The 27,395-nt window shown below is 39.8% G+C and overlaps 2 protein-coding genes across 2 annotated transcripts; both read left to right on the top strand.

Moving 5' to 3' along the window:
* Nucleotides 1-7,330: 7,330 nt before the first annotated feature.
* rasd3 (RASD family member 3) lies at nucleotides 7,331-8,260 on the top strand. The gene has a single exon (XM_041785778.1). It carries the CDS (start codon nucleotides 7,385-7,387, stop codon nucleotides 8,018-8,020), a length of 636 nt encoding a protein of 211 aa, XP_041641712.1. The 5' UTR covers nucleotides 7,331-7,384; the 3' UTR covers nucleotides 8,021-8,260.
* Nucleotides 8,261-15,482: 7,222 nt separating this feature from the next.
* On the top strand, nucleotides 15,483-25,722 carry plk1 (polo-like kinase 1 (Drosophila)). The gene is made up of 11 exons (XM_041786376.1): nucleotides 15,483-16,187; nucleotides 16,890-17,058; nucleotides 18,375-18,519; nucleotides 18,606-18,699; nucleotides 18,785-19,010; nucleotides 19,117-19,159; nucleotides 19,610-19,707; nucleotides 19,840-19,917; nucleotides 22,141-22,295; nucleotides 22,406-22,588; nucleotides 24,814-25,722. The coding sequence occupies exons 1-11, from the start codon at nucleotides 15,825-15,827 to the stop codon at nucleotides 25,009-25,011; spliced, it is 1,752 nt and encodes a 583-aa protein (XP_041642310.1). The 5' UTR covers nucleotides 15,483-15,824; the 3' UTR covers nucleotides 25,012-25,722.
* Nucleotides 25,723-27,395: the final 1,673 nt, after the last annotated feature.

Here is a 27,395-nt window from a genome sequence, read left to right as displayed (position 1 = left end):
AGTGGTCGCATAAAGAGAAACTGATCTGGATGAGTTAATCAGTCTTGATGTAAGACATCTGAGTGCATCAGTCTGTGGAGCCGTGGGTGTGTAAACATTTAACACGAATTGGTTAGTGTGTCAACATTAAGGTTAAGAATAGGTTTTCTTAGGCTCTGTTGCTTGTTTTTATAACTCACTGTGCCTGCTCTGGCTCAGTGTCCCCAGTCTTATAAGACTCGTTGAACTTTTACCTTTTCACAAGAGCTACATAGGTGTGTTACATGGAGCACTTAACATGGGGTGAGTGTCTGCCATTAATAAAGACCTGAACTCCTTCTGGTTGTCTGTTACAAGGTTTAAAGAAAGTTTGAGACAGCATTTTCAACATGGCAGTCACTGGGGATTGACTTCAAAGTCATCAACCATAACCCAATGTGTGACGTTCCTTTAGACTTTATCCAATGCCAGTGTCTAACTCAGTGATACTGACGTGTGGCTCTTGAGCCACATGTGGCTCTTTTGTGATGATTTGTGGCTCTTCTGTCTTCATTTGAAATGTTTTTTGCCCAGAAAACCTTAAAAAAGGTCAACTTTGACCTTAGAAATTATCCTTTACAAGCTACATTAATCAGTTTGTTTCCCACTCATGTGCAGGTGCTTTAATTGTCAACCTTTATTTTTTGTTAATATTTCTATTGCTCTTAATTGCAATTTTCCCCCCAACTTTTCCCTTTTTTGGCCACTTTTAATCAATTTTTCTGCTTTTCAAGCCCATTTTGCCACTTCTTTTTGACACTTTTGGACCTTTTCTTATCACTTTTATCCTATTTTTGGCCCTTTCCTTTTTTAATCAGTTTTTTCCTCTTTTTTCCCCCCTTTTTGCTTTATGCAATTTTTCCCCCTTTTTGCCAATTTTTGCCACATCTCGTCCGTTTAAGCTGCCTTTTGCCATTGAATGCCATGCTTTTTTTCCATTCTTGCCACTCTTGCTGCTTTTTGCCCATTGAAGTCTTTTTCGCTCATTTTTGCCACGTTTTTACTGCTTTTTGACCATTTTTGCCACCTGTAACTCACTTTTTTTCTATCCATTTTTGACACTTTTTCTTCCCATTTTTGCCATCATTTACACAGTTTTCTGCAACTGATTGGCAACCGGTCCAGGGTGTACCCTGCCTCTTGCCCAATGGCAGCTGGGATAGACTCCAGTCACCTGTGACCCCCAACGGGTTTAGTGGTTTAAAAAATGGATTAAGGGATACCCAGTTTTTGCAATTTTTGCCAGTTTGCCACTTTTTGATCATTTTTGCCACTTTAACTTATTTTCATTGCCACTTGTACCCATTTTCACCATTTTCCCCCTCTTGATTATGGCTCTTGCAAAGGTTTTTTCCAACTTTTTGTCTCTTTTGTTAAGCAGGGTTGAGTAACACTGGTCTAACTCCTATAATCTATGGTCCAAACTGATGTGCCAGTTGATGATGCAAGCTATGATGAGCATGTGGAGACTCTTTTCCAGTTAATGTTGTTGTTCTGCTCTTATTTGTTCATTTTTATTAAACAGGAGCAAGTGACCTTCTTTAAGGCTAGAGATAAGAGAAAGAACAAACCAATTCACACGCCCAAACACACACAGGCAGATTATCCCAGTGTGTTTACATATTGATAGCCATGTCCAGACAAACAGGATGAGTCAGCAAGAGACAAAGACGGACCGTTTTGTTCTGTGTTTTATGAGGATAATGAGACTCTTCTGGAGAAACAAATTCGGAAGTTCCGCTCTGATGTTGGCAAACAAATCCAACTCATTGCACTTCTCTTGATATCTGTGTTTGATGTTACAGCACCAGTGAGAGCTTCCCAAGAAATCTGTTTATGTGCGGTGGTAATTAAATGGTTGAAATGATCAATGACAGATGAGCTTTGATGACTCCATAACAGGAAGTGAACATACATGCATACAGATATATCAAATCTCTGTGGAAGATCAGTAAAGACGGCAAACCTTCCATGACTCACAGCTGGTGTAAACATTACAGCACGTGTCTGTATCTGGTTATACATGCATGAATGACCGGCTCTTTACGACTGCAAGCCCAAGAGGCAGTGAGTTCACATGAACACAATCACAAAAACCACGTGGAGATAATGAACCAAGAGCTAAACCAATCAGGGCAATGAGCCAAACGTAAAGATATGGTCACAAGACATGATGAATGGTATTTCAGGTCAGCTTGAGAAGTGTTGGACTAGTGACACACTATGACGTCTGAAGAGTTGGAGCGTTGTGTACACAGGAGGTCAACAATGATTCCACTAGGTAGGGTTGCACAAAAAAATCTCATGAATGAATGTGTGTGATTAGTTAACCAACAAGTAAATGTCGTAACCCTCACTAGTCATCAGCCCTAGAATTACACCACGTTCCAAATTATTATGCAAATTGGATTTGAGTGTCATAAACATTCAAATTTTTGTTTTGTAATTAAAGTCATGGATGGTATTGTGTCTCAGGGCTCTTTGGATCACTGAAAATCAATCTTATACACCTGTGATAATTATTTTGCCAGGTGAGCTCAATTAAAGGAAAACTACTTAAGAAGGACGTTCCACATTATTAAGCAGGACACAGGTTTCAGCAATATGGGAAAGAAAAAGATCTCTGCTGCTGAAAAGCATCAAATAGTGCAATGTCTTGGACAAGGCATGAAAACATTACATATTTCATGAAAAAACAAGAGTGACCATTGCACTGTGAAGAAATTTGTGGCTGATTCAGAGCACAGACAGGTTCATGCAGGCATAATGAGGAAGGTTTCTGCCAGACAAATTCATCAGATTAAGAGAGCAGCTGCTAAAATGCCATTTCAAAGAAGCAAACAGGTGTTTGAAGCTGCTGGTGCCTCTGGAGTCCTACCATCTTCAAGGTGTGGGATCCTCCAGAGGCTTGCAGTCGTGTATAAATCTACTATTCAGCCACCCCTAACCAGTGCTCACAAGCAGAAATGGTTGCAGTGGGCCCAGAAATACATGAAGACTCATTTTCAAACAGTCTTGTTGACTGATGAGTGCCGTTCAACCCTGGATGGTCCAGATGGAGTAGTGGATGGTTGGTGGATGGCCACCATGTCCCAACAAGGCTGTGACATCAGCAAGGAGGTGGCAGAGTAAGGTTTTGAGCCTGAATCATGGGAGAGACCTGGTAGGCCCCTTTAGGGTCCCTGAGGGTGTGAAAATGACCTCGGCAAAGTATATAGAGTTTCTGACTGACCACTTTCTTCTATGGTACAAAAAGAAGAACCATGCCTTCCGTAACAAAATTATCTTCATGCATGACAATGCACCATCTCATGCTATAAAGAATCCCTCTGTGTCATTGGCTGCTATGGGGATAAAAGGAGAGAAACTCATGGTGTGGCCCCCATCCTCCCCTGACCTCAACCCTACTGAGAACCTTCGGAGCATCCTCAAGCTAAAGATCTATGAGGGTGGGAGGCAGTTCACATCAAAACAGCAGCATTCAGAGGATATTCTGACATCCTGCAAAGAAATTCGAGCAGAAACTCTCCAAAAAGTCACAAGTTCAATGGATGCAAGAATAGTGAAGGTGATATCAAAGAATGTCTCCTGTGTTAACATGTAACTTGGCCCGTTAAGATGTTTTTGATTGAAATAGCTTTTGATTTCAGTAAATATGACCTCCTAATGCTGCAAATTCACCAAATGACCAATTTGTAGTTTGTTACAACCTATAAAATGTTTTAAAACTCTGTTGTGCATAATAATATGGAACAGTGCATTTTGAGGTTTTTATTTTTTTTTAAATAACGGTTATTATCATGAAGTTTGTTCAAAAACATCTGTCAACGACTGATGACTTGAAAAATATTCTGTCATTTGCATTAAAATTTAGGAAAATAAGAGAAGAATATAATTTGCATGATAATTGGAACGCGGTGTATTAGTGTTAAACTAAGGACAACTGAATCAAACAATGCAATGATTCCTTAATTACATGAGATAATTGGTATGATTTTACACAATCAACAGACTGAAATGTAACAATTTAATATTTTCAATTGGTCTAATCAGCAGAGAGCAGTAAGTCTAAGAACATTAACTCAGTTATATAAAGCCCAGTTCAGACCACAAATAAACGATTCAAAGAGGCTGTTATAAAGGGTTGTAGGGAACAGTTGCAACTGTGTGAACTGAGCTGTTGCAGCTCCAGTCAGGTAGGCTGACGGTGTTGCCTGCATTTCAGTTCCAAGCCACCAACAGCTGTTTTTTTAACTGAAGGATGGTCCTGTATTTCAACAGGTGATCAGTGCCTTGGAGCCCAGTGAGGGAGTCAACCGGTCGCAATTTTTTAATAACAGCTAGAGCTCACCAGTGGCCAAGAAGATCGGCGTAATCATCAGCCACCTCCCCATTGAATATGATCTCAGTAGTCAGCATCCACTCTGGTATTAGAGGCGACACCAGCAATAGTTTGGGATGCTTCATTAGTTTTAATTCATTTTGATTTTTACTTTCAATTTAAGTTTAATTTTTATCAGATTGTCCTGCTGGTTTGTTAGTATAGTTTAGTTCATATTTGCAAAATATGCTGTTCTTTATTAGTTTTAAGGCCAGCTAAGACTGCACACATTCAGCCAGATTTTGGCCCGACTGCAACATTGCAGCTCATCGTCAAATGTCGATGAGAGTCCAAGATGCCCCAAGACTATGATTCAACAAGACTGGCAGAATTTTTCTTGCATCTTCGTCAAGTTTTACACCTTTACCTGACCTCAGCGGCATGAATCTTGACACCTACCAATAGGAGAGCATTTGCTCCTTATCCCTCTATCATCATTTGCAAGTGGCATTATGCAAGTCCCCGTTTTTTCTCCCCTTAGGGATTTCTGTGTACATACAGTGAAGCTGCATGTATTGGCGAGGTTAACTGGGCTAATTTTCTAGACATGTTATCAGAGGCATACCTCAGTTCAGTTCAGTTTAGAGCTTTATTGTCCCACATGGGGAAATTTAGTTTGCAGACAGAGGTACAAGACCTGTTAAAAACACAGATTTACATCAACAAGGTACATCATAGTAGCAGCATGTAACCAACACTGATGAAGACAAAATCCTCCAATTCTCAAAAAAATTCTCATAATACAGTGCATAAGCGGGAATATTCAAAAGTGAATGCAAAATGTCAAAACTTTAGAATGAGCCTTCCTAAAAGGTCATTCTAAAAATGTGCTAAGAACATCTATGCCACAAGAAAAGTGCATTTAGCTCAGTGGTTTACATCGCTGAGTGTGGTGTGGGAGGTTGGGGGTTTGAATCTCAGTCAGAGCATGAGTGTCCAGTGTGAGCAGTAAGGTCCTTAACACCTAGAACACCTGCCTTGAATAAAAGCGTACGCAAAATGCCACTGCAGTGATCTGACATGGTTTCGTTGTGACCAACCAAAAAAATGGTGTAGTCTGAGCTGATAGTCTGACCATCCTGCTGCTTTGTGAAAAATTGTTACCACAGCGTAAAATGATAGTGGAGTCTACCTAATGAGAGACTCTCCCCAGGCTTTGGTGGACGTTTCAGTCAGTATGAAGTTGTGAAATTAAGGTAACCTGGCACGGCAGGTGGATTGTTTCACACATTCATTTGATAAACCTCTCATAGACAGCATTTGGGAAAGGGCAGAGCCTTTGAAAAAACAACTCAGAGGGTAATTGGATGAACCTTTTGTCGCTGATTGGTCCTGTCATTTTCTAACCGGGCCCAAATGGTTCAGACAGGAGCTTTGCAAGATGGATTCGCCAGTGAGAAACACGGAAACTGACGTATCCATCTGCTATGCAAGGTTAAAACTAAGGATATTTTAAGATAAGTTTTTAAGCACTGATTACCCGGGCCCATGGTGGGGAGGGGCCGATATTTGTATCAAATATTATGGTGTAGTCCAGCACCGCAAAATAATGCAAGTAAATTTAAAGAGACGGATGCAGAGCTAGGATGCACCCTGAGGTTATGCATCGTTTCATCCATTGCCATCTACACTCAGGAAGTGACCAACTGAGTGGACGACTTCACTCATAGTGCAGAGGGGTTTAACACAGAAACAACAATAACTCAACGAAAACATGAGCAAAGGAACGGCTACAATGACAGCTGTAGGACACTCAAAACAAAACAACTCACCAAAAGCATGACGGGAAAACTCCGCCCACCAAAATATGACATGGCAGTGTCACTCCCCCATTTGCCTGCCCATTCAGGAACCCGTTTTTCTGGAGTTTACCATTTTTAATCCAACATGATTATCTTATCTTATTAGCACTTTAAAAATGAACACAATTTTGGCAAAAGCCACATTTTTTTCACATTTTTGAATGTTTTGATTTTCTGTCATCCATATTTATCACAACAAATATTTCACTTTCCAGTTAATTTTTACAAACTGAATTCCAATTTTTGCATTGATTTAAACATATTGCATACATATTTTATAATTCTGCAGATTAAAAATGGTCTTTTTCAAGGACATTTTTCACTTTTGTTTGGTTGTTTTTATTTAGATTCTTCTATTCCCTTAAAATTTAAAAGCAAATATTTCACTAATTGGTGAATTTATGCAAACTAACTCACATTTTTACATACCCTTTCACAAATTCTATCCTTATTTTATTGTTTTGCAGATTGCACATGGTCAATTTGTGGGAAAAATCCAAATCTATGCATTACTTTTAAGCCTGCAATTTATTCAAATTTAATATAACCAAAGTAAAAAAAAAAATTGCTTGTAAATGTGGAAATTATGGTTCAAAAATAAATTAAAATGCACAGATATTTCTAAAAATGATGCATCAAGTGTTGCTTTGCTAGCCAGGTAAGGGAGGCTCTGTGTTATATTCTTTCTGGGGGCCCTTAATCCCTATAGCTACGCCCCTGCAGGTGAATGTATGCCTTTGAATATCCTCAGGTAGCTTCACTGATGCCTGATCTCATTTTAAAGCACTGATAAATAAATTGGTGGTGAAGTATAATGTTTCCTTATTAATGATGATTTCACGCCTCATTTATGGCTGCAGTGACTCATATTAACTGTAAAACGTGGCCACGTGACTGAGTGTCCAGTGAGTCCCCCTGCTGATTGTTGACATACAGTAAAACAGACATGAAATTCATTTATGTTTCCATGCTGTTAAATGTCAGAGTGCTGCGTGGTCTTGCTGTGAATCCCTCCTTACCTCGTGCAAGTCAGAGACTGACAGAGGGAGGAAGCTGATTGGTGGAGAGCGGCAGTGGTCAGCCTATAAATACTCCTCAGTGTTAAAGAGCAGATCAGAGCATCAGTCCACTATCAGTAGCTGGAGAATCTCGGACTGAGTTATTAGCTCCCGATCACATTAGCATGTCTCTATCAGGACGTCCCAACACGGTCCGGCTGGTGTTCCTCGGAGCAGCAGGGGTCGGTAAGAGCGCGCTCATCCGCCGTTTCCTCCACGACCGCTTCGAGCACAAGTACACGCGCACAGTGGAGGAGCTTCACGTGCTGGAGTATGACATTCCCGGGTCAGGGAAGATGCGACTCGAGATCCTGGACACGAGCGGGAGCTACTCGTTCCCGGCCATGCGCGAGCTCTGCATACGGCACAGCGACGCCTTCGCCCTCGTGTACGCCGTGGACGACCCCGGGTCCCTCGAGGAAGTGAAACGGCTCCGCGACGAGATTCTGGAGCTGCGGGGCGGCAAAGGCGCGGCCATAACAGTGGTTGGCTGCAAGGCGGATCTGACCGAGGCCGAGGGTCGCGTGCTGCTGGCGGCTGATGTCATGGCCACTGTGGAGGGTGAGTGGGCTGCAGACTTTGTGGAGGCGTCCGCGCGCACAGGTGGAAACACGGTGGGGGTGTTTCGCTCCCTGCTGCAACAGGTGAAAGTGCCGCACCGCCTGAGCCCCGCGGTGTGGAGGCGCAGAGACACGGAGCCCAGAACGGCAGTGAAGAGGAGACCCCCGCTGAGGAAGAACCACAGCTGTATCCTGTCATAGGACATGAATGTGATGAGATGAACTCTGCAGCTGGACTGCTCTGCTCCACGTGATGCTGGTCAACACACAAACAAATAACTGTTGTTTTATTATTATTTTTCAGATATTGGAATTTGAAGGGGTTGTCCTCTGAATTATATGGAATTAAAAGTGTATTTAAGTGCTGCAGTGTTTCTTATTTGTCACGTTTTTTGTGTATATTCTTACTTTTGTGTCAATAAAACATTTTTGTCACTGAAATTGTTTTTTTCCTGAACTTTTTATTTTGAATGGACACCTAAACTAATTACTGTTACCTGCCCAATAAAGCAGCGGTTCTCAACCTTGGGGTCGGTACCCCATTGGGGGTCGCGAGACACTGAGAGGGGGTCCCCAGATTCCCTAAAAAAAAAAAAACTAAGAATATTTTTTAAATTACACTGTTGCCACTTTACACCCATCATAACCCATTTTCATCAATTTTCCCATCAATTTTAACACATTTTTGCCTTTTAACACCTATTTTTTCAATTTTAAACTCTTTCCACCACTTTTTTCTGCCTGTTTTTGCCACTTTTAAACCAATTCTTGCCACTTTAGATTAATGTTGCCTCTGTTGACCCATTATTAACTCCTTTTTACCACTTTTTTTACACACAAATATATACAAACGTGTACAGATTATACATATAAATATGGTTAATTGCACAGATTATTTGGAGCAGTTCCTGTTGTGGAGTCTAACAGCTGCGGGAAGGAAGGACCTGTGATACCTCTCCTTCACACACTTCAGGTGGATCATCCTGTCACTAATGGAGCTCCTTAGTGCAGTGAGTGTGTGTTGGAGTGGGTGGGAGTCATTGTCCATCAGGGAGGACAGCTTGGCTGTCATCCTCCTCTCCCCCAACTCCTCCACAGATTCCAGATGTCATCCCAGGACAGAGCTGAGAGCCGCTCCCCCAGCAGACCACACCGTAGAAAATGGCTGAGGTCACAACAGAGTCATAGAAGATCTTCAGGAGTGCCCCCCGCACCCCAAAAGACCTCAGCCTCCTGAGCAGATAGAGTCTGCTCTGACCTTTTTTGTAAAGTGCAGTGGTGTTATCAGTCCAGTCCAGTTTATGGTTCAGATGAACACCCAGGTACTTGTAAGATGTCACCATCTCAATGTCCCTTCCCTGGACGTTCACTGGGGATGGGGGGGTGGGGGCGCCGACGAAAGCCCGCCACCATCTCCTTGGTTTTTCCAGCATTAATCTGGAGGTGGTTCCGCTGGCACCAGTCCACAAAGTTCTGGATCAGTCCTCTGTACGACCGGTCGTCCCCATCTGTGATGAGGCTGATGATTGCAGAGTCGTCAGAGAACTTCTGCAGGTGGCAGGTGGGTGACAGGTGGGTGACAGGTGGGTGACAGGTGGGTGACAGGTGGGTGGCAGGTGGGTGACAGGTGGGTGGCAGGTGGGAAAAGTCAGCAGTGTAGAGGGTGAAGAGGAACTACACCAGCACCGTTCCCTGGGGGGCCCCTACACTGCAGAGGACGGTCCCTGACACACAGTCCCGGGTCCTCACATACTGTGGGCGATTGGTGAGGTAGTCCACAATCCAGCATGTGAGGTGTTGGTCCACTCCAGACAGCTCCAGCTTGTCCCTCAGGACCTGATGGTGTTGAAAGCACTGCTGAGGTCCAGGAAGAGAACAGAGCTCCCAGGTGACTCCAGGTGAGAAAGAGCTCGATGGAGGAGGAAGATGATGGCGTCGTCCACTCTGATGCCAGGCGTTGCCATTTTTTGCCAACCAGTTTCTGCAAATATCTGCCTATTTTCTCCTTTTTTAGTTAACACTTTTTTGCCAGTTTATACCAATTTTTCAATTCAATTTGTTCACAAAATTTCCACACATTTTAGCCAATTTAAAGCAATTTCAGCTTCTTTTGAACTCACTTTTACCACTATTTAGGCCAACTTTTTCCACAAGGTTATTTACTACACAAGTGATTAAAAAGATAGATATAGTTCTTTGATAAGAGTGGTTATTTTATCAGGTTAGATATCAATTATGGATATCACAGCTTTACTTAACTCAACTCTCCCATTTACCCCCCTTATGGGCAGCCTTGTCTGCAGGTGACTACCTTGAAAGTGCATGGCCGTGTTGATCCACCTTCAGGTACAGTGAGGGTCCCCAGTCTGTGGCACCTTTATTTCCGGGGTTGCAGGCTGAAAAGTTTGAGAACCACTGCAATAAAGGGTAAGGTAATGATATATCTGAATTATACAGAAGAGGATTAGGGCCACTGAAAAAATGTTTTTTTCAGACACAATGTTTTTTTTACTTGTGAGAGAAAAGTCAGAATTCTGAGATTAAAGTCAGAATTCAGATTTTTTTTCTCAAATATTGTTTTTATCATACTGAAATTACACCCACACATTAACCGTTTGATTGGTCATTCAGGTAAAAAAAAAGAAAAATACTTTATCTCAAGATCAATTTAATCAGTGACAGTGTTCTTATTGTACCATTCTGGTAGTTTAAATGATCTTAGAAATTATTTTAACAAGCTTTATGAAAAATTGTTAATTTTTTTAACCCTCATTATGTTGCACTAAAATTACTGACTCAGAGACATACATACAGAGACATGTATCTTCCTTTCACCATATAGTTTCCAAGATCATGGCACAATAACTATACAGCATCACAGAGTCAACAAAATAACCTCAGAAATGGTTTTTGTCTTAATTCATGATGATAAATATTAACAGGATTGACTTTTTCCAGCCCGTGTCCTTAAGGAGCATGTATCAAAGAGAATGTCACCCAGGTGACGGCACAGGGTCCGCAGCTCAGGGATAAATGCCCACACAGCAAAAACTGATGTTGAAATCTCAGCATTAAACATTTTGGAGTCGATTTAAACTCCCAAAGTGTAATTTTAACTCATTTTAAGTTTAAGGCCTGTAGGAGTTATACTTCAGTCTTAGTCCAACTCTGTAAAGAATCAAGTGAGCTAATCGCCATCTACGGCTATTTCAAATGTGGAAGGCAGAGTTTTCCCCTCATGAGACTGAGCAGAGTGTTTAGATGTGTTTTAGAACTGTTGTTACGGGTTAAGGTGTGTACAGTGATCACTGATGGGATTCCTTTACTCGTGTTTCTGGTGAATTAGTTTTGCTTTTGATAGCAGACACTTCTGAACCGTGAGAGGAGATATCCACTGAGTTAGTCAGTTTCCAAATGTAGCACGGGATGTTTTCAGTAAGGGATGGAGTGCTGATTTTAATCAGTTCTAGTTCTTGGCTTGAGGAGTCATACAGATGCCCACAAAGTTATGAGGACATAGAGTATAGAAACTTGGGTTATTAATAAATTGTTTCAATGAAAGCTTGTTGTCTGTGTTTCAGTGACAGGATGGAAGCATGGAAGATTCCATGAAATATGTTAACAAAATTTTGTTTATTGTAACATTCTTCTGGTTTTTAAATGATCTATTTAAACCCCATGCTAAAATGGAATTGTTGAAACCATGATTGTACAGTAAATACTATGACATGGACAAATAAAACTCCTAAAAAATTAAAAAGTGGAGTTTACTAGCTCTGTATTTGTTTCTTTGCTCCTTATAAGTCCATTTCTCATTATTATTTTTTTCATCAGTGTTATTTGTCACCATTTCTGTCTGGGTTTTGTTCCTTTTTTTATTTAAACCTTTTTTTGCTGACTAACACTAACCTGTATTGAATTATTTGTAAAGATACAGTGTTTCTTTTTAATTCCCTGGAAAGTGGTGATTTTGAGGTTTTGGTTCAACAGCAGCAAACTATTGAACACAAGGTGGCAATACTTTAATACTTAAATTCACACTGGAAATGAAAGGTAGTAACACATGGTTGTGTTCACTTTAATGTAAAAAACAACAATGTGTGTTAAAAATAACAACAGGAGAGTTAAATATCAACACTTTCTAAAGTGTGGATTTATCTCATTGCTGGTGAGAATTATATAAAATATGGAAAACGTGTTGCATTTAACACTATTGGAGTTAAATTCACACTGAAGATTTTGGTGTGCATGAGACATCATTTTTTCTCTTTTCTGCCCTCTGTAACAGACACACCTAACATGCATTTTAATGTGACGATAAAGGGACTTAATACAAAGTATTTGCCAACCAGTGAATTTGAAAGACAGTGGGAATAAATGTTTTAAATGAGGGCAGCACAGACACTATCAGCACCACTTCATTCAAAAAGCCATCATTTTTGTGTCAACTTGAAGTCAAAGTTAATGACAGCATAACCACTGTGAAACCTTTAGAGTATAACATGTTCTCCATCTATCTACCTGGGTTTCCCAGCATTGCATTGCTCCTCTCTCTGTCTACTGCTGTGCATCAGTCACTGAGTCAGCACTCACGCTGTTTTATTCTCACACACACTGGTCGACTAAGGTGAACTTGGTAGAATGAACAATCAATGACCAACCAACCAAGTGGAAGGTGTCAGCGCTAAGTTTTAAAAACACACATAGTATTGTTAAATGCTGGCTTTGGAGCGCTCTTCACCAATAACGCTACAGTCAAATTATCTGAAATGCAATTAAACATTAACTTTCCGATGCATTTTGACATGTTTCAAAAATTAACAGGGACTGTCAAGACAGAAAAGATCCAATTTCCATTGAAGTTCTCTCCATTTGTCGCATCAGCCATTTGCCAAGAGCACACGAATTTCCACGATGCCACTGAACGCATCACGGACATGGCCCTGTTAAATTTTGTCCATGAACGCAGTGTTTCAGTGATGCCATTACATAGATTTCAAATAACATTTATAATAATTGCCCTCAAAATCGATGAAATATCTATCTATCTATCGAGCTATCTATCTATCTATCTATCTATCTATCTATCTATCTATCTATCTATCTATCATCATATATTGCAGGTTGCATGCATATCAAATACCATTTCCAAATATGCAAAATAAATAAATAAATAAATAAATAAATAAATAACTGTGGTTGCTGCTTTGTTTTATTCTTTCCTCACTTAAGTTCCTCAAAAAACAAAGAAGTACAGCACTTGATTAAAAGTAAAATTTGTGTACTTGTTATTATGGGTATAAAAAAATAAATCCAAACACCCAGTAACTGATCTATTTTTGTTCCTTGTTTGTCATAGTCATAATGATGGACGTCAGTTGCCATTGTTAGCTCCAGTGAATACAAGTAGGGAATATTCAAATCAGCCAGTGCTTCATAAAAATAGCTGTTCCCTTTGTATAAAGCCACAGGAGCTGAGCAGTTTGTGATGGTAAATAAACATAGACACCCACTAACACTCCAAAAAAACACATGCTGTGAAGTGCATGGAACAAAGAGGATAAACCCACGGATCTTATGGTTTTTCAATTTTTAGTCCTTTCTTCATCACGTATTCCCCCTCTCACCTTTCTCCACTTAATCCTCATGTTAGGCCTGATTTACAAATAAATGAATGTTCTTGTTTACACAAAACCCCTCACATAAGGTAAAGGAGATCTGAGATCACGATGTCAAACAGGAAGGTATCACAAAAAAATCTCTATAACAGTGGTATTGATGAAAAGGGAGATGTTTCGTTTTCAAGATTTTGTACTGTTTATCTTTTTCTTCTTTTGGTTGTGCTGTCTTACACCTGTGGGGTAACTGAAAGAAATTAAATTAGCTTTGTACTGTCAACATTCAGCATTAATGCTGAAAAATAACATTGTGCTCAGGTGAATTGATCAAGTAATGTTTATTCCACTATTTTACCATGTTAATTCAGGAACTAAAACAGTAAAACTGGCCTAACAGTAGAACACAAAGGTCAACAACAGCTTTTTAATAAAAAACTGGGGCAAAAAACATATGCAAGTTTTCTCCCTTAACTTTAATGTTCCATTTAATGTACCATTAGTCGTTTATCCTGATAAAATAAAAGACATCAAAAATAAGGTAAGTTATCATAGTGAATACCAAGTACTATGTGGTAAATGGAGTAAAAACTGAATGACATATTCATGGAACAGAGGTCAATTTCATATAGAAGCTAGTCATATAGTGCATTCAGAAAGTATTCAGACCACCTCTTTCAATGTTGCAGCCTGATGCTGCATTTGAAAATAATGTTTTCAGCTATACTCAGTACCCCATCATGACAAAGTGAAAACAGGATTTTAGAATTTCTTTTGCAAAGTTATGAACAAAAAAAAAATTGACATATCACACTGACACAGGTATTCAGACCCGTTGCAACAACACTTGAAACTGGTCTCCATAATTCTCAAATGGAAGAAGTTTGGCCCAACTAGGACTCTTCCAAGAGCTGGTCACTTGGCAAACCTGAGCTATTGGAGAAGGGCCTTAGTATGAGAGGTGACTAAGAGCCTGATGGCCACTCTGACTAAGCTCCATAGAGTCCTCTAAAGATCTGAGCCATATGGCAGGGTGACGGGCTCTAGACACATGAATGTCTACTTGGAGTTTGCAAAAAACCTCCATGTGAAAGCCTTAACAATAACAATTTAAAAAAGTAAAAAATAAAAACAAAAAAATAAGTTAAGGGGGTCTGAATGTAAATCTGTCACAGTGAATTTGGGAAATGCTGCCCCTCACTGACAGGAAAATAAACAACACCTTTGCCAATTCAAAAAACAGTTCCTGTGGCTCATCAGCCAAAGAAATGTTACGCCTATTTAAAGTGGTCTATATTACATTTGTACCAAAAGTTCAGTTAAGTGACAGCATAAACATTTCCTTGAGGAATTAAATAAAAGTTACTGTGGCATAATGAGCATGCAGTGTGACATCATGTCTAAATAGGCTAAGTATCTGAATTGTACTGGTGTAATAAGATGAAAACATGTTCCAGCTACAAAGATACACACAGCATTTCTAAGATATGAATTTAATAAATGTAAGGAAAATTTTATATTTTATGTTGAAATTTGAAAAGAATTTCTTTGTCAAATTATAGCTGTTACAAAACCATTAACACTACTACTATAAAAAAAAACTGTAGAAAAACGTAACTCTATTCAGAGACTTTTCGATACAAACTATCCTAGGTTAGCTTAATTTCCCATAAGTCAGGCACGTAATATGACAAATGGTCTGTTTTAATGAGCATGTTTTATCAAAATTGTAACTTAGCTATGTATACAATATACTTAGACCTTTTGCTTGGGTAAACAAGTGGGGAAAAAATCTTATTTGACCACAACTTCCGCGCTAACAACTGTTTAAATACCATTCCCACTACATTTCCCGTCAGTCTTGCGCACCAGGAAAAGCTCACCAACCAGCAACAAACACTCAGCCAATCACAACGTAGGATATGCCTTTCTCGGTCAGTGATTGGCCACATTTGCACTGATCTTCCCACAATGCTTAGCTGCACCGCCACGGAATTCAAATCGAGCCGACCAATCACAGAGCGCCGTAACGACCGAGGCAGCATTTTAAACTTGTGCTGATGACTGTTGTCAAAAGGCAGAACGGGATAACGCCGCAACCACCGAGGGACGAGTCTGGCGATTGTTTTCATGTCTGCCTCAGGTTTTTATGAATTTTGAGATTCAAAAGCGTTGTATTTTTAATGTTAGAATAAAGCTTTGATAGTCGTTCACGTTAAATGCGGTTTACGGTAGTTTTGATTTGAATTATCCAGTGCAAGCGAAGAAGCTAGCGTTCAGGGCTAAACTGACGTCGGTTAACAATTGTTGACCATTTAAAGATATTGCAGATACTTCGAATTGCTTTTAAAAGCTTATTTTACAAACGCCGAACACCAATTTAATCCAAAATGAGTGCAGGTGTTGCGAAACCGGCGAATCCGTCGGCACATGTCGACCCGAAATCGGCTCCTCTCAAAGAAATCCCAGATGTGTTGGTCGACCCTCGCACCATGAGGAGATACGCGAGGGGGAGATTCCTCGGAAAAGGTGGTTTTGCCAAATGCTACGAGATAACAGACCTGGAAACGAAGCAGGTTTTCGCAGGAAAAATCGTGCCCAAGTCGCTCATCCTGAAGCAGCACCAGAGGGAGAAAATGACGTCTGAAATAGCCATTCACAAAAGCCTTAACCACGCCAACGTCGTCGGATTCCATGGGTTTTTCGAAGATGACGACTTTGTCTTCGTCGTCCTGGAAATCTGTAGGAGAAGGGTGAGTATTTTTGCAAGTACAGCTTTCTCTCATGTGGACATACTTGTCGGGGCCAACCGTTAAAATGACGGCCTCTTCCGTTGTCCTCCATGTCACATGAGAGGCAACCTAAAATATGAGGAATGAGAGTCGATTTGAATTCCAGGACCATTACATCTTCGCTTTCTACCAAATTAACACTTATTACCGTTGTGAGATCTCAAAATTTACTAGTTTTTTGGTTCATCCTCCCTTTTTTGTGATGCCATGGTCACAGACATATTTGCTTAGGATTAAGAGACCAGGCCATTTCCTTTACAATATGCCACTTAAAGCCAACTCATATTTGTTTTGTCCTTGTCAAATTCTACAATAAGAATTGACCAGTGATGCTAATATGTTTACAAATGCATTCATTATAGATACAAATACATTAATGTAGTTCAGATCTGCAATTTCAGTCCCTTGAACTCAATTTAAATTTTAAAGAGTGAGTATGAACGAAGAGAAACACTTCAGCTGACATAGGGCTGTTGTTCCTTACTAAAACTTTACAAACATATTCGTACATGCAGCAGATATTCACAGTCCATCAATTATACACACCAGCATAAATGTTCAAATCTGCCAGTACTGATAATTTACTGTCTAGGGGAGTGTCTGCTGATACCAATATCATGCAACAATAAGAGCTTCATCATTTTGATTCAATTTCTCTTTCAGTCCTTGTTGGAGCTTCACAAGCGTCGTAAGGCTGTGACTGAGCCCGAAGCTCGCTACTACATGACCCAGCTGCTCAAAGGTGTCCAGTACCTGCACAGCAACAGAGTCATCCACAGAGACCTGAAACTGGGGAACATTTTCCTTAATGATGACATGGAGGTCAAGATAGGTAACTTGCTATCTTCGTTACACTTGCCACTTTTAGCATGTCTAGTACCGCTGTTCTTACAACCTCTTACTGTTTTATTTTTATTAGACCAATGTTTTCATCGCACCAAGTCAGACGACTCATATTTGTAAATGCACTTGGTAATATACCTGTTTGACATACCTTGTCACATGGCAAATAGATGTTGTAACTACCTAAACTTTTATTTAAGACTCACACAAACAAACCTGTTGGTCCAGTCATAGAGGAAAATACACACCTTACTTCTGATATGTCAAGCTTCCTGAATGGTGGAGACATTCCTCATGAGAAGCAAACACACTGACATTGTAAAGATGTCGAATTTCAGGCCATAAGCAAAATTCTAACCTGATGCTTGTTGATCATTACAATCAAAATGGAAGATCCAGGTTCCAAATATTTCGTCATTTATTTTTCATTACCAAAAAAACAAAAAATGCAAGCAAACCTCTAAATTTGTCTAAGTCACACATATATTTTGGAAGCAATTTGTTATCAAGAAGTGCCCAATTGTTGCTCTCTCTTTCCCTTACGGTAACTTTAAATGAAAAACTGCTGGATATTTATTATTTTACACCTTAAGCGCTTCTAGTACTACTGGTCCTTTTTTTCTAAATTGAGATTAGATAGCATTATTTCAGCATCATAAATTTTAACACCTCAAGGCACATGTAAAAGACTTTTTTATTGCTGGTGTGAGGCTAAAACCCATCACCTTAATCACCACTTTTCAGGGAATGAAAAAAGACAGCATTTCTTCAATAAGTTAACACTAAATGGTTGTTGTCTGCAACTTTGTATTGCTTTAAAATTTGTACTCGCGTATGGAAAGGCCGACAAACAGCACTGATTTGTGGAAGAAAAATAAAAATCATGAAAAATTGAGATGCATAGCTTTGGTCCGTTTCGCCAATATTAGGGAAGCACAGATGCTAATGCAAGTATCTGGTATCGCTGCAGATACTACGCCTAAGTAATTGTACTCATTAAACAGTGTGCTCAGCATAATGTTATCCTCTTATGTATGTAGTCATAGTTGGAGCCATGTCTGCTGTTTGGTGATATTTTAACACAAATGAGGATGGTAAAAGTAGAGAATGAAAACTGTTCCCTGATATATTGTCAATAGAAAGGAAGAAGAACATTGATGGAAATAAAACAAACTTTCAAAATAATTTGAGGAACATTTATGGTATTAAGTACTCCTATTGTACCTGTTATCAGCGGGTACCCAAATGTAAGTCCTGGTACTTGATGCTTGATGCTTACAACAGTATGTCCTCTCTCTCCTCCAGGTGACTTTGGTTTAGCCACTAAGATCGAGTTTGATGGTGAGAGGAAGAAGACATTGTGTGGAACGCCCAACTACATCGCACCTGAGGTGCTTTGTAAGAAAGGCCACAGCTATGAGGTGGACGTCTGGTCACTTGGATGCATTCTGTAAGTCTAATGAAAAAGGAAAATACAGCAGCTTTTCATGTGATCCATCCCAGTCAGACTAACTTTCTTCATTGGTGTATTCTTAGGTACACTTTGTTGGTGGGTAAGCCCCCATTTGAGACCTCTTGCCTGAAGGAAACTTACAACCGCATTAAGAAAAACAACTACACCATCCCTTGGGTACGCTGGATAAATGCAGCTCTAATCATTTCTTCATAATTTAGTGTCTCTTAACTGTTCCTTATAACTTAAACCCTCTTTGCAGCACATCAACCCTGCCGCGTCCTCTCTCATCAAGCGAATGCTGCATGCCGACCCCGCCCAAAGGCCAACCATTGCTGACCTCCAGACAGACGAGTTCTTCACATCAGGTTACATCCCCTTACGCCTGCCCACCACCTGCCTCACTGTGCCCCCGCGCTTCTCCATCGCCCCGTCCACAGCTATGGAGCTCAACCAGAGACGCCCACTGACCGCCATCAACAACAAAGGTAACACTCCTGGAAACCTGAAAATATAAAGATGGTATAGGTAGATGGTGTATAAAATCAATATTTTGGTGTGATCAATGTTAAGATTTGGGGTTTTTCTCTCCAGCAGGGACAGAGAAGGTGGATGTGAAGGATGAGCCGTTGCAAAGGTGAGATGTTTGTGAAATGTTTAATGCTAGGGAGGTACTTTAAAATAGGTTAAGCCATAAAAAGCAACCTTTATCCGTATTTCTGTAGCTATTAATGTGTTCCTCAATATGCTGAGCTATTTAGGTGGTACTTTTGATACAAATTAGAATTTAGAAGTGCTCAAATCAACAAAGGAGCTTTCTAAGACACTCCCAAGACTCCTTTTTCCCCACTATCTTAATGTAAATGAGAAACATTAAAGTTTAAAGAGAGCTTGTTTGAGTCTGACCAGATTATTTTGTCTTCAACAATCATAGAACCGGGGCATAACATGATTATAAATCATTACAACAAGTCATTAAAGCAAATTTAATGGTTAAGCAAGTTCAACAAAGTGCTAAGTTCCACCTTTATTATGAGAACAGGTGAAACAGCTGAGTGACGTAAATGTTGTATGTTGTTTTTTTTAGGGAGGCGGAGCCATCAGAAAACCACCTGAAAGATATGCTGCAGCAGCTCAACAGCATCATCGCTGCCAAACCCTCAGAGAAGGCCGTCATCTGCCAGGGTGAGTGCAAACTCTTCAGTGTAATTGATCAATCCTCTTAGATGTAATGCCAACTAATTTAAAGGTTAGGGTCATTAATGCGCTCATGCCAGCGTTGTAGTCAAGGTTCATGACCTGATTTTGTGTTTCCAGAGGAGGCAGAGGATCCTGCATGTATTCCCATCTTCTGGATCAGCAAATGGGTGGATTACTCTGACAAATATGGATTAGGTAAGCATGAGACTGACTCCAAATCCAGCTAGAATTTTACTTTATCTGTCATTATGAAAGATTAAACTGGCATAGCTTTTTCTTAATTCTTTCTGCTTTTACTGCACATTGTGTGAAGGAGTATTTTTGACTTGGTGAACAGTGAAAGTATGTTACAAAGGAAGAGTTCAAGACCTAAAGTCTGCTTAAAGATACACTAAAGTCCCTTTCAAATGCTGAGTTTCTTCCTGCACTTTTGTTTCAGTTCTGAGTAATTTATTTCTTCTGTATATATCAGAAGTTGCTGTTGAAATCTTTCAGCTAAAGGGGTGGTTTATTTTGTAGGCTAACCTGGAAGTCAGTATGGTACAGTGTTAATATCATTGATTTAAACTATTCATCGACAGCCTTTTTTCCATGACAAAAACTAGACTAAGACTAACAGAAATAGATCTGTGATGACTAAAACTGACAAAGTAAGTTTAGTTTTCGTCAAGATGACTAAAATGTAATGTAGTTTTCGTCGGACATTCAAAATCCATGATATTTCTTTACTGTGGGTAAATCTGTCAAAACAATGCAGCTGTAGCTATTCTGCCTCTCAGCTGTAGAAAGCAGGGACCCCAGGTTTGACAGAGTGCAGAGAACATACTACCATGATTTGGTACCAGATTTAGGCAAGAGAATAAATGCTTGAACTAAAAGTAAAGACTAAAATGTGAGGACTTTTTATGGACTAAAGCTAGACTAAAATGTTTCCTGTCTATTTTGCAGTACGAGTCAAAATCATCACAATTAGATATTTTTCAAAATTGTTCAGCTCTAGTTTTATCTGATTTGTTGTAATATAGAATGATTTACTGCTTGTGTTTGAAAAAACACCTAATAGAAGGAACTTAAGAATTAATTGCATATCAAATTGTGATTGCAATACTGGGGGAAAATATTGCAATTAGCCTTGATTATTTTCCCAAATCGTTCAGCCCTAATTATACCTTTTTCATCAACCAACCTTTGTTTAATCTTTTTTGTTCACAAAATCGATTACAAGGCAGATATGATAAATCACTATTATTGGTTAAATATTCATTTGTGAAATGAGACTTCCCAGAAGCTATCTGGATCTTTTAGCAGGAGCCCATACATCCACATACAATGTAAAAATGACATGCACAATTATGATTGCTATTCTGCTGCGTCTCTGTCATCGTCTTTAGCTCTCCTGCTTTCCAAACTAACTAGAGTGCATGCTGTAGCTCCTTCTTTTCATCACTTAAATCAAAGTAAGAGCTGTTCTGGTGGGAAGGACAAACCACACGCTGTGCTGTAAAGGAAGGGAGGGTGCGCTCTATTTATAACACATGGCAAAATCAGTGCAACACAGCAGAGTACACAGTCATCATTTAATCTTTGTTCTCTTGATCACTGGAGGCTTGAATGATGGTTGACATTGAAACTCAACCAATTGCTTAGCTCTAAGTGAGACACTTGCAGATGTATTTTGTCAAAAACTTACAAGGACCTTTAGAGATTTTTTTTTAACACAAATTTAAATCATGCATTCAAGATTTCATTTGATTATCCCAGTGACTTTGAGCCGAGGGAACCAGACATGCTAAAATGCTGAGTCATTAATGGATTCCAGGGCCCACTGCTGAGCAATCAAGACCCTTTTCCTGGGCATTTTGATTTAAAATGGCAGAAGAGGAAAATATCTAAAGGGTATTATCAATAATTGCTGCATTTCACTTTTCTCTTCCACTTTAAAAGGCAATTATTGGTATAGGCAGATATCAGAATTTCAGCTGATATTTACATCTGATATTTTGGCTGTCAATATAAGCATATATCAACTATACATTATGGCAAAATATATGTATAAGTTACTGAAGATCTAGGCTCGACCAACAGACCTATTTCAGTTAAGGTCTTTTTCTCTATTAATCCACATTCTTTAAACCTTAAAGGACTAAAGTTTTAGGCCTGGAAAACATATTCAAATATCTATTGGCTACAATAAATCTGTAAATATCAGATACCGGTAAAAATCTAATATTGTGCAGACCTAGTTAAATCCCCTCATGTGGCTGGTCACAATGTCCATCATGGCAGTTGAGTCAAAAAACAGTGGTGCATGGCACTCTTGCCACTAGAAGGCGCCATGAAAGCACATTTGAGTGTTAAATCTGCAGCAACGGAGTCAAAGTTGTTAAAAAAAAATTCTTTCCTTGAATCTGTTTTCAGGTTACCAGCTGTGTGATAACAGCGTTGGTGTGCTGTTCAATGACTACACTCGTCTGATCATGTATGCTGATGGAGACAGTCTGCAGTACATCGACAAAACGGCAGCCGAGTCGTACCTCAGCGTGCGATCATTTCCTCCCACACTCAATAAGAAGGTATACTGAGTTTCGATCATCCTAAAGCTGTTGGCTACGATTTTTTTCCCTGTTGAACCCCACGTGGGGCAAGTTACTGAGAATGGCTCCTGCTTTCTTTCCCCTTAAAGATAACTTTGCTGAAATATTTCCGTAACTACATGAGCGAGCACCTGCTGAAGGCAGGCGCCAACATCGCACGGCGGGAAGGAGACGAGCTGGCCCGACTGCCATACCTCTCCCTCTGGTTCAGAACAAAAAGTGCCATCGTGCTGCACCTCACCAATGGCACTGTTCAGATCAACTTCTTCCAGGTTAGATGCACTCACACTGTCATTTAAATTTTGTTTTTTTTTCCACAGCCATTTTTAAGTGAGTCTCTGATTAATAGGTTTTGGATGGATTCATACAATAAGGTTTGCCGTTAACAAAGTGTCATGAACTTAGACAGATTTTCTTCTCTTAAAAAGGGCTGATGCTACAAAGCTTTAAATGTAGAATACAGAGGTCAGTGGAGAGGAACTGGGACCTGTGTAACCAGCTGCCATTTTTTCCTGCTAGCAGTACCCACCATCTGCGCTACAGAATGCTTCTAAACAACATCAACAAAATTTGAGTTTTGCTTCTCGTTTGTGTCTATAGGGACTTTTTAGGTAGATTTGAGAGCTCCCTATTTTTTGTTATTCAATGAAAAATAACTACAAAATAAAAAAAAAAATGTAAATGAATCCTGTCCTGGCTAAGCAGCAGCATTATACTGGAATTTGAATCCCCAGAGAGACGAGCCAGATTGGGTTTTTACTCCAGCATTGCTGCTGGGGGATGATACTTTGAATCAGTGGCTCTCACCTGGTCTAATCTCAGCACACACCTCCACCTCTTGATTGAACAATTGCAACCCAAATTTCAAAATATTTCAACAAATCAAATTTATGCAACGATGAATTTTGAAAATTGTTCAATCATATCTTGTTCCAAATAAGATGGAGAGTAGGGATGCGTGTGGTTAAATTTGTGTGTGAAGTTAGCCAGCGCACGATTTTTAAGTTGGTTTCACTAATTACCATCATTTTATATAAACACGGGCTTGAAATCCTGGTCTAATACTCTTTAAACTATAATCAAGCCTCCCGCCTCTAGAAGCCATGGTAGCTTCTGTTATTGACCACTGTCTTACTGCCAGAACTTCTCCCCGACAATGCAACAGTCTTAAATGTGCAAAGCTTAGCCGTTGGCATGTAGTCGGAACAGTGCAGTAAGCTAAGATTTTTTAAAGGTAGAAAATGGAAATAATGTGGTATGCAGGCTGTCAAGAGTTGAACTTGCTTATAACTACCAAACCGAAGTGAAAAAAGGCCACACGACAAAGCATGATGGTAATCTGAGGAATGAAGGCTGGCAGAGCTAGCTGCTAATGTTAGCTATGCTCCACAGAGCATATCAGGCTGAAACAATGAGACTTTTTTTTTTTTTTTTACTAAAACATAAAAATAAGAATCAGTTTTTTTTCTTCAGTAAAGATGTAAAGAAAATAACTGTCTCATTATAAAAAAAAAACAGTAAAAAAATTCATGGATATATTTCACCTATTACATCTTGTATATCTTGGACTTTTTTTCACAGTTTTATCCAGGAACTCCTTCACAATCCACAGAAAACAGCTCTGCAACCCACTTTGGGGTCCCAACCCACCAGTTTAAAACACTGCTCTAAATGGCCTTTTCAGACTGGGTGCATGGCTGCTGTGTAAGGGCTGTATCACAGCTCATTTTTCATTTTGGCATGCCTGTTATAAGTCAGGGCTTTACTGCCTGTGTAAGCGCCACAGGTCACATGCTGAGAATCTAGAGAATAGAAGGCGTGACCAATTTTACTGCGAGACATGCACATCTGACAAAAGGGACAAAAAGGGTGAATGGTAAGCCATATTTGCCTTTTAATAGCAGAAGAGTATGTCGGTATCTGTAGAATATATTATTGGCAAGAAATAGTACTGTTAAACTTCCAATTTGTACTTTACAAAATAAAAGCTGGTTTTGCATTTATGGGGAGAAACTCACCTTGTTTGCACAGAATGCTTGTGCTCTAAATTTTTCCCTGTTCAGTTATATCATGAATCAAGTCACCCATAGGAGGGTGACAGGGCTGTGACTGCAGCGAGATGCAGCAAACAATCTGGTAGCTGAAGCTGGCACATGCTGCAGCCAACCCACACCCAATCTGAAACAGCTGTGAGGTTTTTAGTGCATTTCTGACGGGCCTTGAGTCATTCCTATTGAGTCCTAGTTGACTCATTCCTATTTAATAATTGGCCATTTGCTGATCCTCTTCTTGCATACTACCCCCAACATCAATGCAGAGGGGGGATTGCTTCGTTCCTACACAGTGACATTTACAGCGGGGGCGAAATGTTACAGGGGCATAAATATGGCACCATGAAATTGTGCTATCAACAAGCTTTTATTTTTTTTTGTTGTCATTTTAAGTACCATTATTCCTTCAAACCTTGAGCCTGGTCTTCCCTCTGCTCTCTCTCCAGGACCACACCAAGCTGATCCTGTGCCCCCTGATGGGCGCAGTGACCTACATCGATGAGAAGCGAGACTTCCGCACCTACAAGCTCTCCCTGCTGGAGGAGTTCGGCTGCAGCAAGGAGCTCGCCAGCCGCATTCGCTACGCCAAACTCATGGTGGAGAAACTGCTGGACAGCAAACCTACCCCAGCTGCTGCACATTAGGTCAAAATCACTCTTAATTCTCTGACCACTTCTCCCTGCCTGCCAGCCTCTGAGAACGACAGACCCTCAGATTCTTCATATTTTATTCATTGGTTGGGTGTAAATGATTTTTATTGGCCTTGATTTGTACAATAGAGATTATTCCTTCTATAGAATCCCGTTTTTATTTTTCTTCTGCAGTCAGTCAGATCCCTTCTCAACTTTCTTAATGAAGCTTGACTAAACTGACACATTCACATTGAAGCAATCTTTGACAGCTGACCCCTACAACGAAGCAGACGAGCTATTCCTGTACATTTAAATAAGTCCAGATGGAAACAATATAAATGTTGTGGTTCCTGGTGTTCAGAATCATTCTCTGGTTCTTGATGCTTGTTTGCATTTGTTCTTGAATCATTCGTGTGTTTGAAGCTGAGTGGACAGGCGTGTCGTTGTTGAAGCTCAGATCGGCTGTGTGAATGGGGGCGAGTTTCCCTGGTCACTTCTCTAGTTTTGTCTGTTTTATCTGTGTTGTCTGTAGAGAGATGGACCATGTTAATACGTCTTCATCATGTACATTGTTTTCCTCCTCTAGCTTCTTTTAACACTTTTTAAGTATATTTTAGATGTCTTTTTCAACATGTACAGACCTGTACATACTGCTGAATATTCATACATGTTGTAAAAATGATTGAATTTTACCCAAGTTTAAATAAAGATTCTTTTGAACAAGACAAACTGATGTTCTCATTTGTGTCTGTGAATATACTACCACAATCTTTAATATAGGTTTTTTTTTTGGTCTTGACTGAGGATAAAGGGTTGGCTTTAACATGGCTTTTACTTTCTTAACCAGGTCAACTTATACAAGCACAGTGATGGCCTTTAAATTGAGCTTTTAGTGAGAGGATAATGTTGGTCCACTTGAATTTCAAAGATATTTCGCCCCTTAATACATGATCTTTAAAATACAAGTGAAAGTAAAACAATCTGGTTAAGATCACTGATCTAGAAGAAGCTGCTGCTTACAGTGCCTATAAAAAGTATTCATCCCCTTGGATTTTTTACCCTCTCATGGTTGATATAATTTAGCCTTGTTGTGGAAAAACTAAAAACTCATGTCAAAGTGAAAACAAATTTCTAAGATGTATTGTCAAATAAAAACATTTAAAATAAGTGACTACATAAATATTCACTCTCTCAAGGCAGTGGATGCACCTTTGGCTGCAATCACAGCACTGAGTCTGTGTGGATAGGTCTCCATCAGGTTTGCACATCTTGACACTGCAATTTTATGCCATTCCCCTCTGTCACCTTGTTGTCTTTAAACCATTTCTGTGTAGCTTTCGCTGTGTTTCAGGTCATTGTCTTGCTGGAAAAGAAATCTCCTAAGCTCTCTACCTTTACAAGCCTTCCAGGGCCAGCTGCCTAGAAGCATCCCCACAGCATGATGCTGCCACCACCGTACCTCACAGTGTGGATGGTATGTTTGTGGTGATGTGTAGTGATGTAGCATCTTGTCTGGTGGCCAAAATGCAGCATTTTGGTCTCATCAGACCAAAGAACTTTCTTCCACTTGACCAGGGAGTCTCCCTCATGCCTTTTGGTGAAATCGAATTGAGATTTATTATGTTTTTTCGAACAGTGGCTTCCGCTTTGCCACTTTCCCATGAAGCTTTGACTGGTGAAAAACCTGAACTAAAGTTGTATGTAGAGTTTCTCCCATCTCAGCTGCTGAAGCTTGTAACTCCTTCAGAGTAGTCATAGGTGTCTTGTTGGCCTCTCATTAGTCTTCTTCTTGCACGGTCACTCGGTCTATTTCCTTCCATTTCTTCATGGTAGATTTAACTGAACTCTGGGGGATGTTCAAGTGCCTTGGAATTTTATTGCATCCATCTCCTGACTTATACTTTTCAATAACCTTTTCTCTGAGTTGCTTGGAGTGTTCTTTCGTATTCCTGGTGTAATGGTAGCCAGGGATACTGATTAACCAGTGACTGGACTTTCCAGACACAGGTGTCTTTATGCTACAATCACTTCAGACACATTCACTGCACTTAGGCGATCCTCATTTCCCTAGCTGTGAGACTACTAGCACTAATTGGCTGGACCTCTGTTAAATTAGGTCAGCCACTTTAAAGGGGTTGAATATTTATGCAGTCACTTACTTTACATTACATACTTTTACTTAATTCACATTACTTTGTAGAAATCTGCTTTCACACAGACAATAAAGAGGTTTTTTTGTGAAAAAGCTAAATTATATTGACAGTTATTGGTTTATAAAACTAATACAACATTAAACTATCCAAGGGGATGTATCTTTTTTATAGGCACTGTATATGCATGTAAAAATAAAAGTCACATAGAAGTAGCCAAAAAATATGTCAGAATACACAAGCGTT

This window comes from Cheilinus undulatus, linkage group 4 (assembly GCF_018320785.1).
Source record: "Cheilinus undulatus linkage group 4, ASM1832078v1, whole genome shotgun sequence".
Lineage (NCBI taxonomy): Eukaryota > Metazoa > Chordata > Actinopteri > Labriformes > Labridae > Cheilinus > Cheilinus undulatus.
The sequence above is the reverse complement of the archived record's forward strand: the minus strand, read 5'-3'. Positions and strand labels throughout refer to the sequence as shown.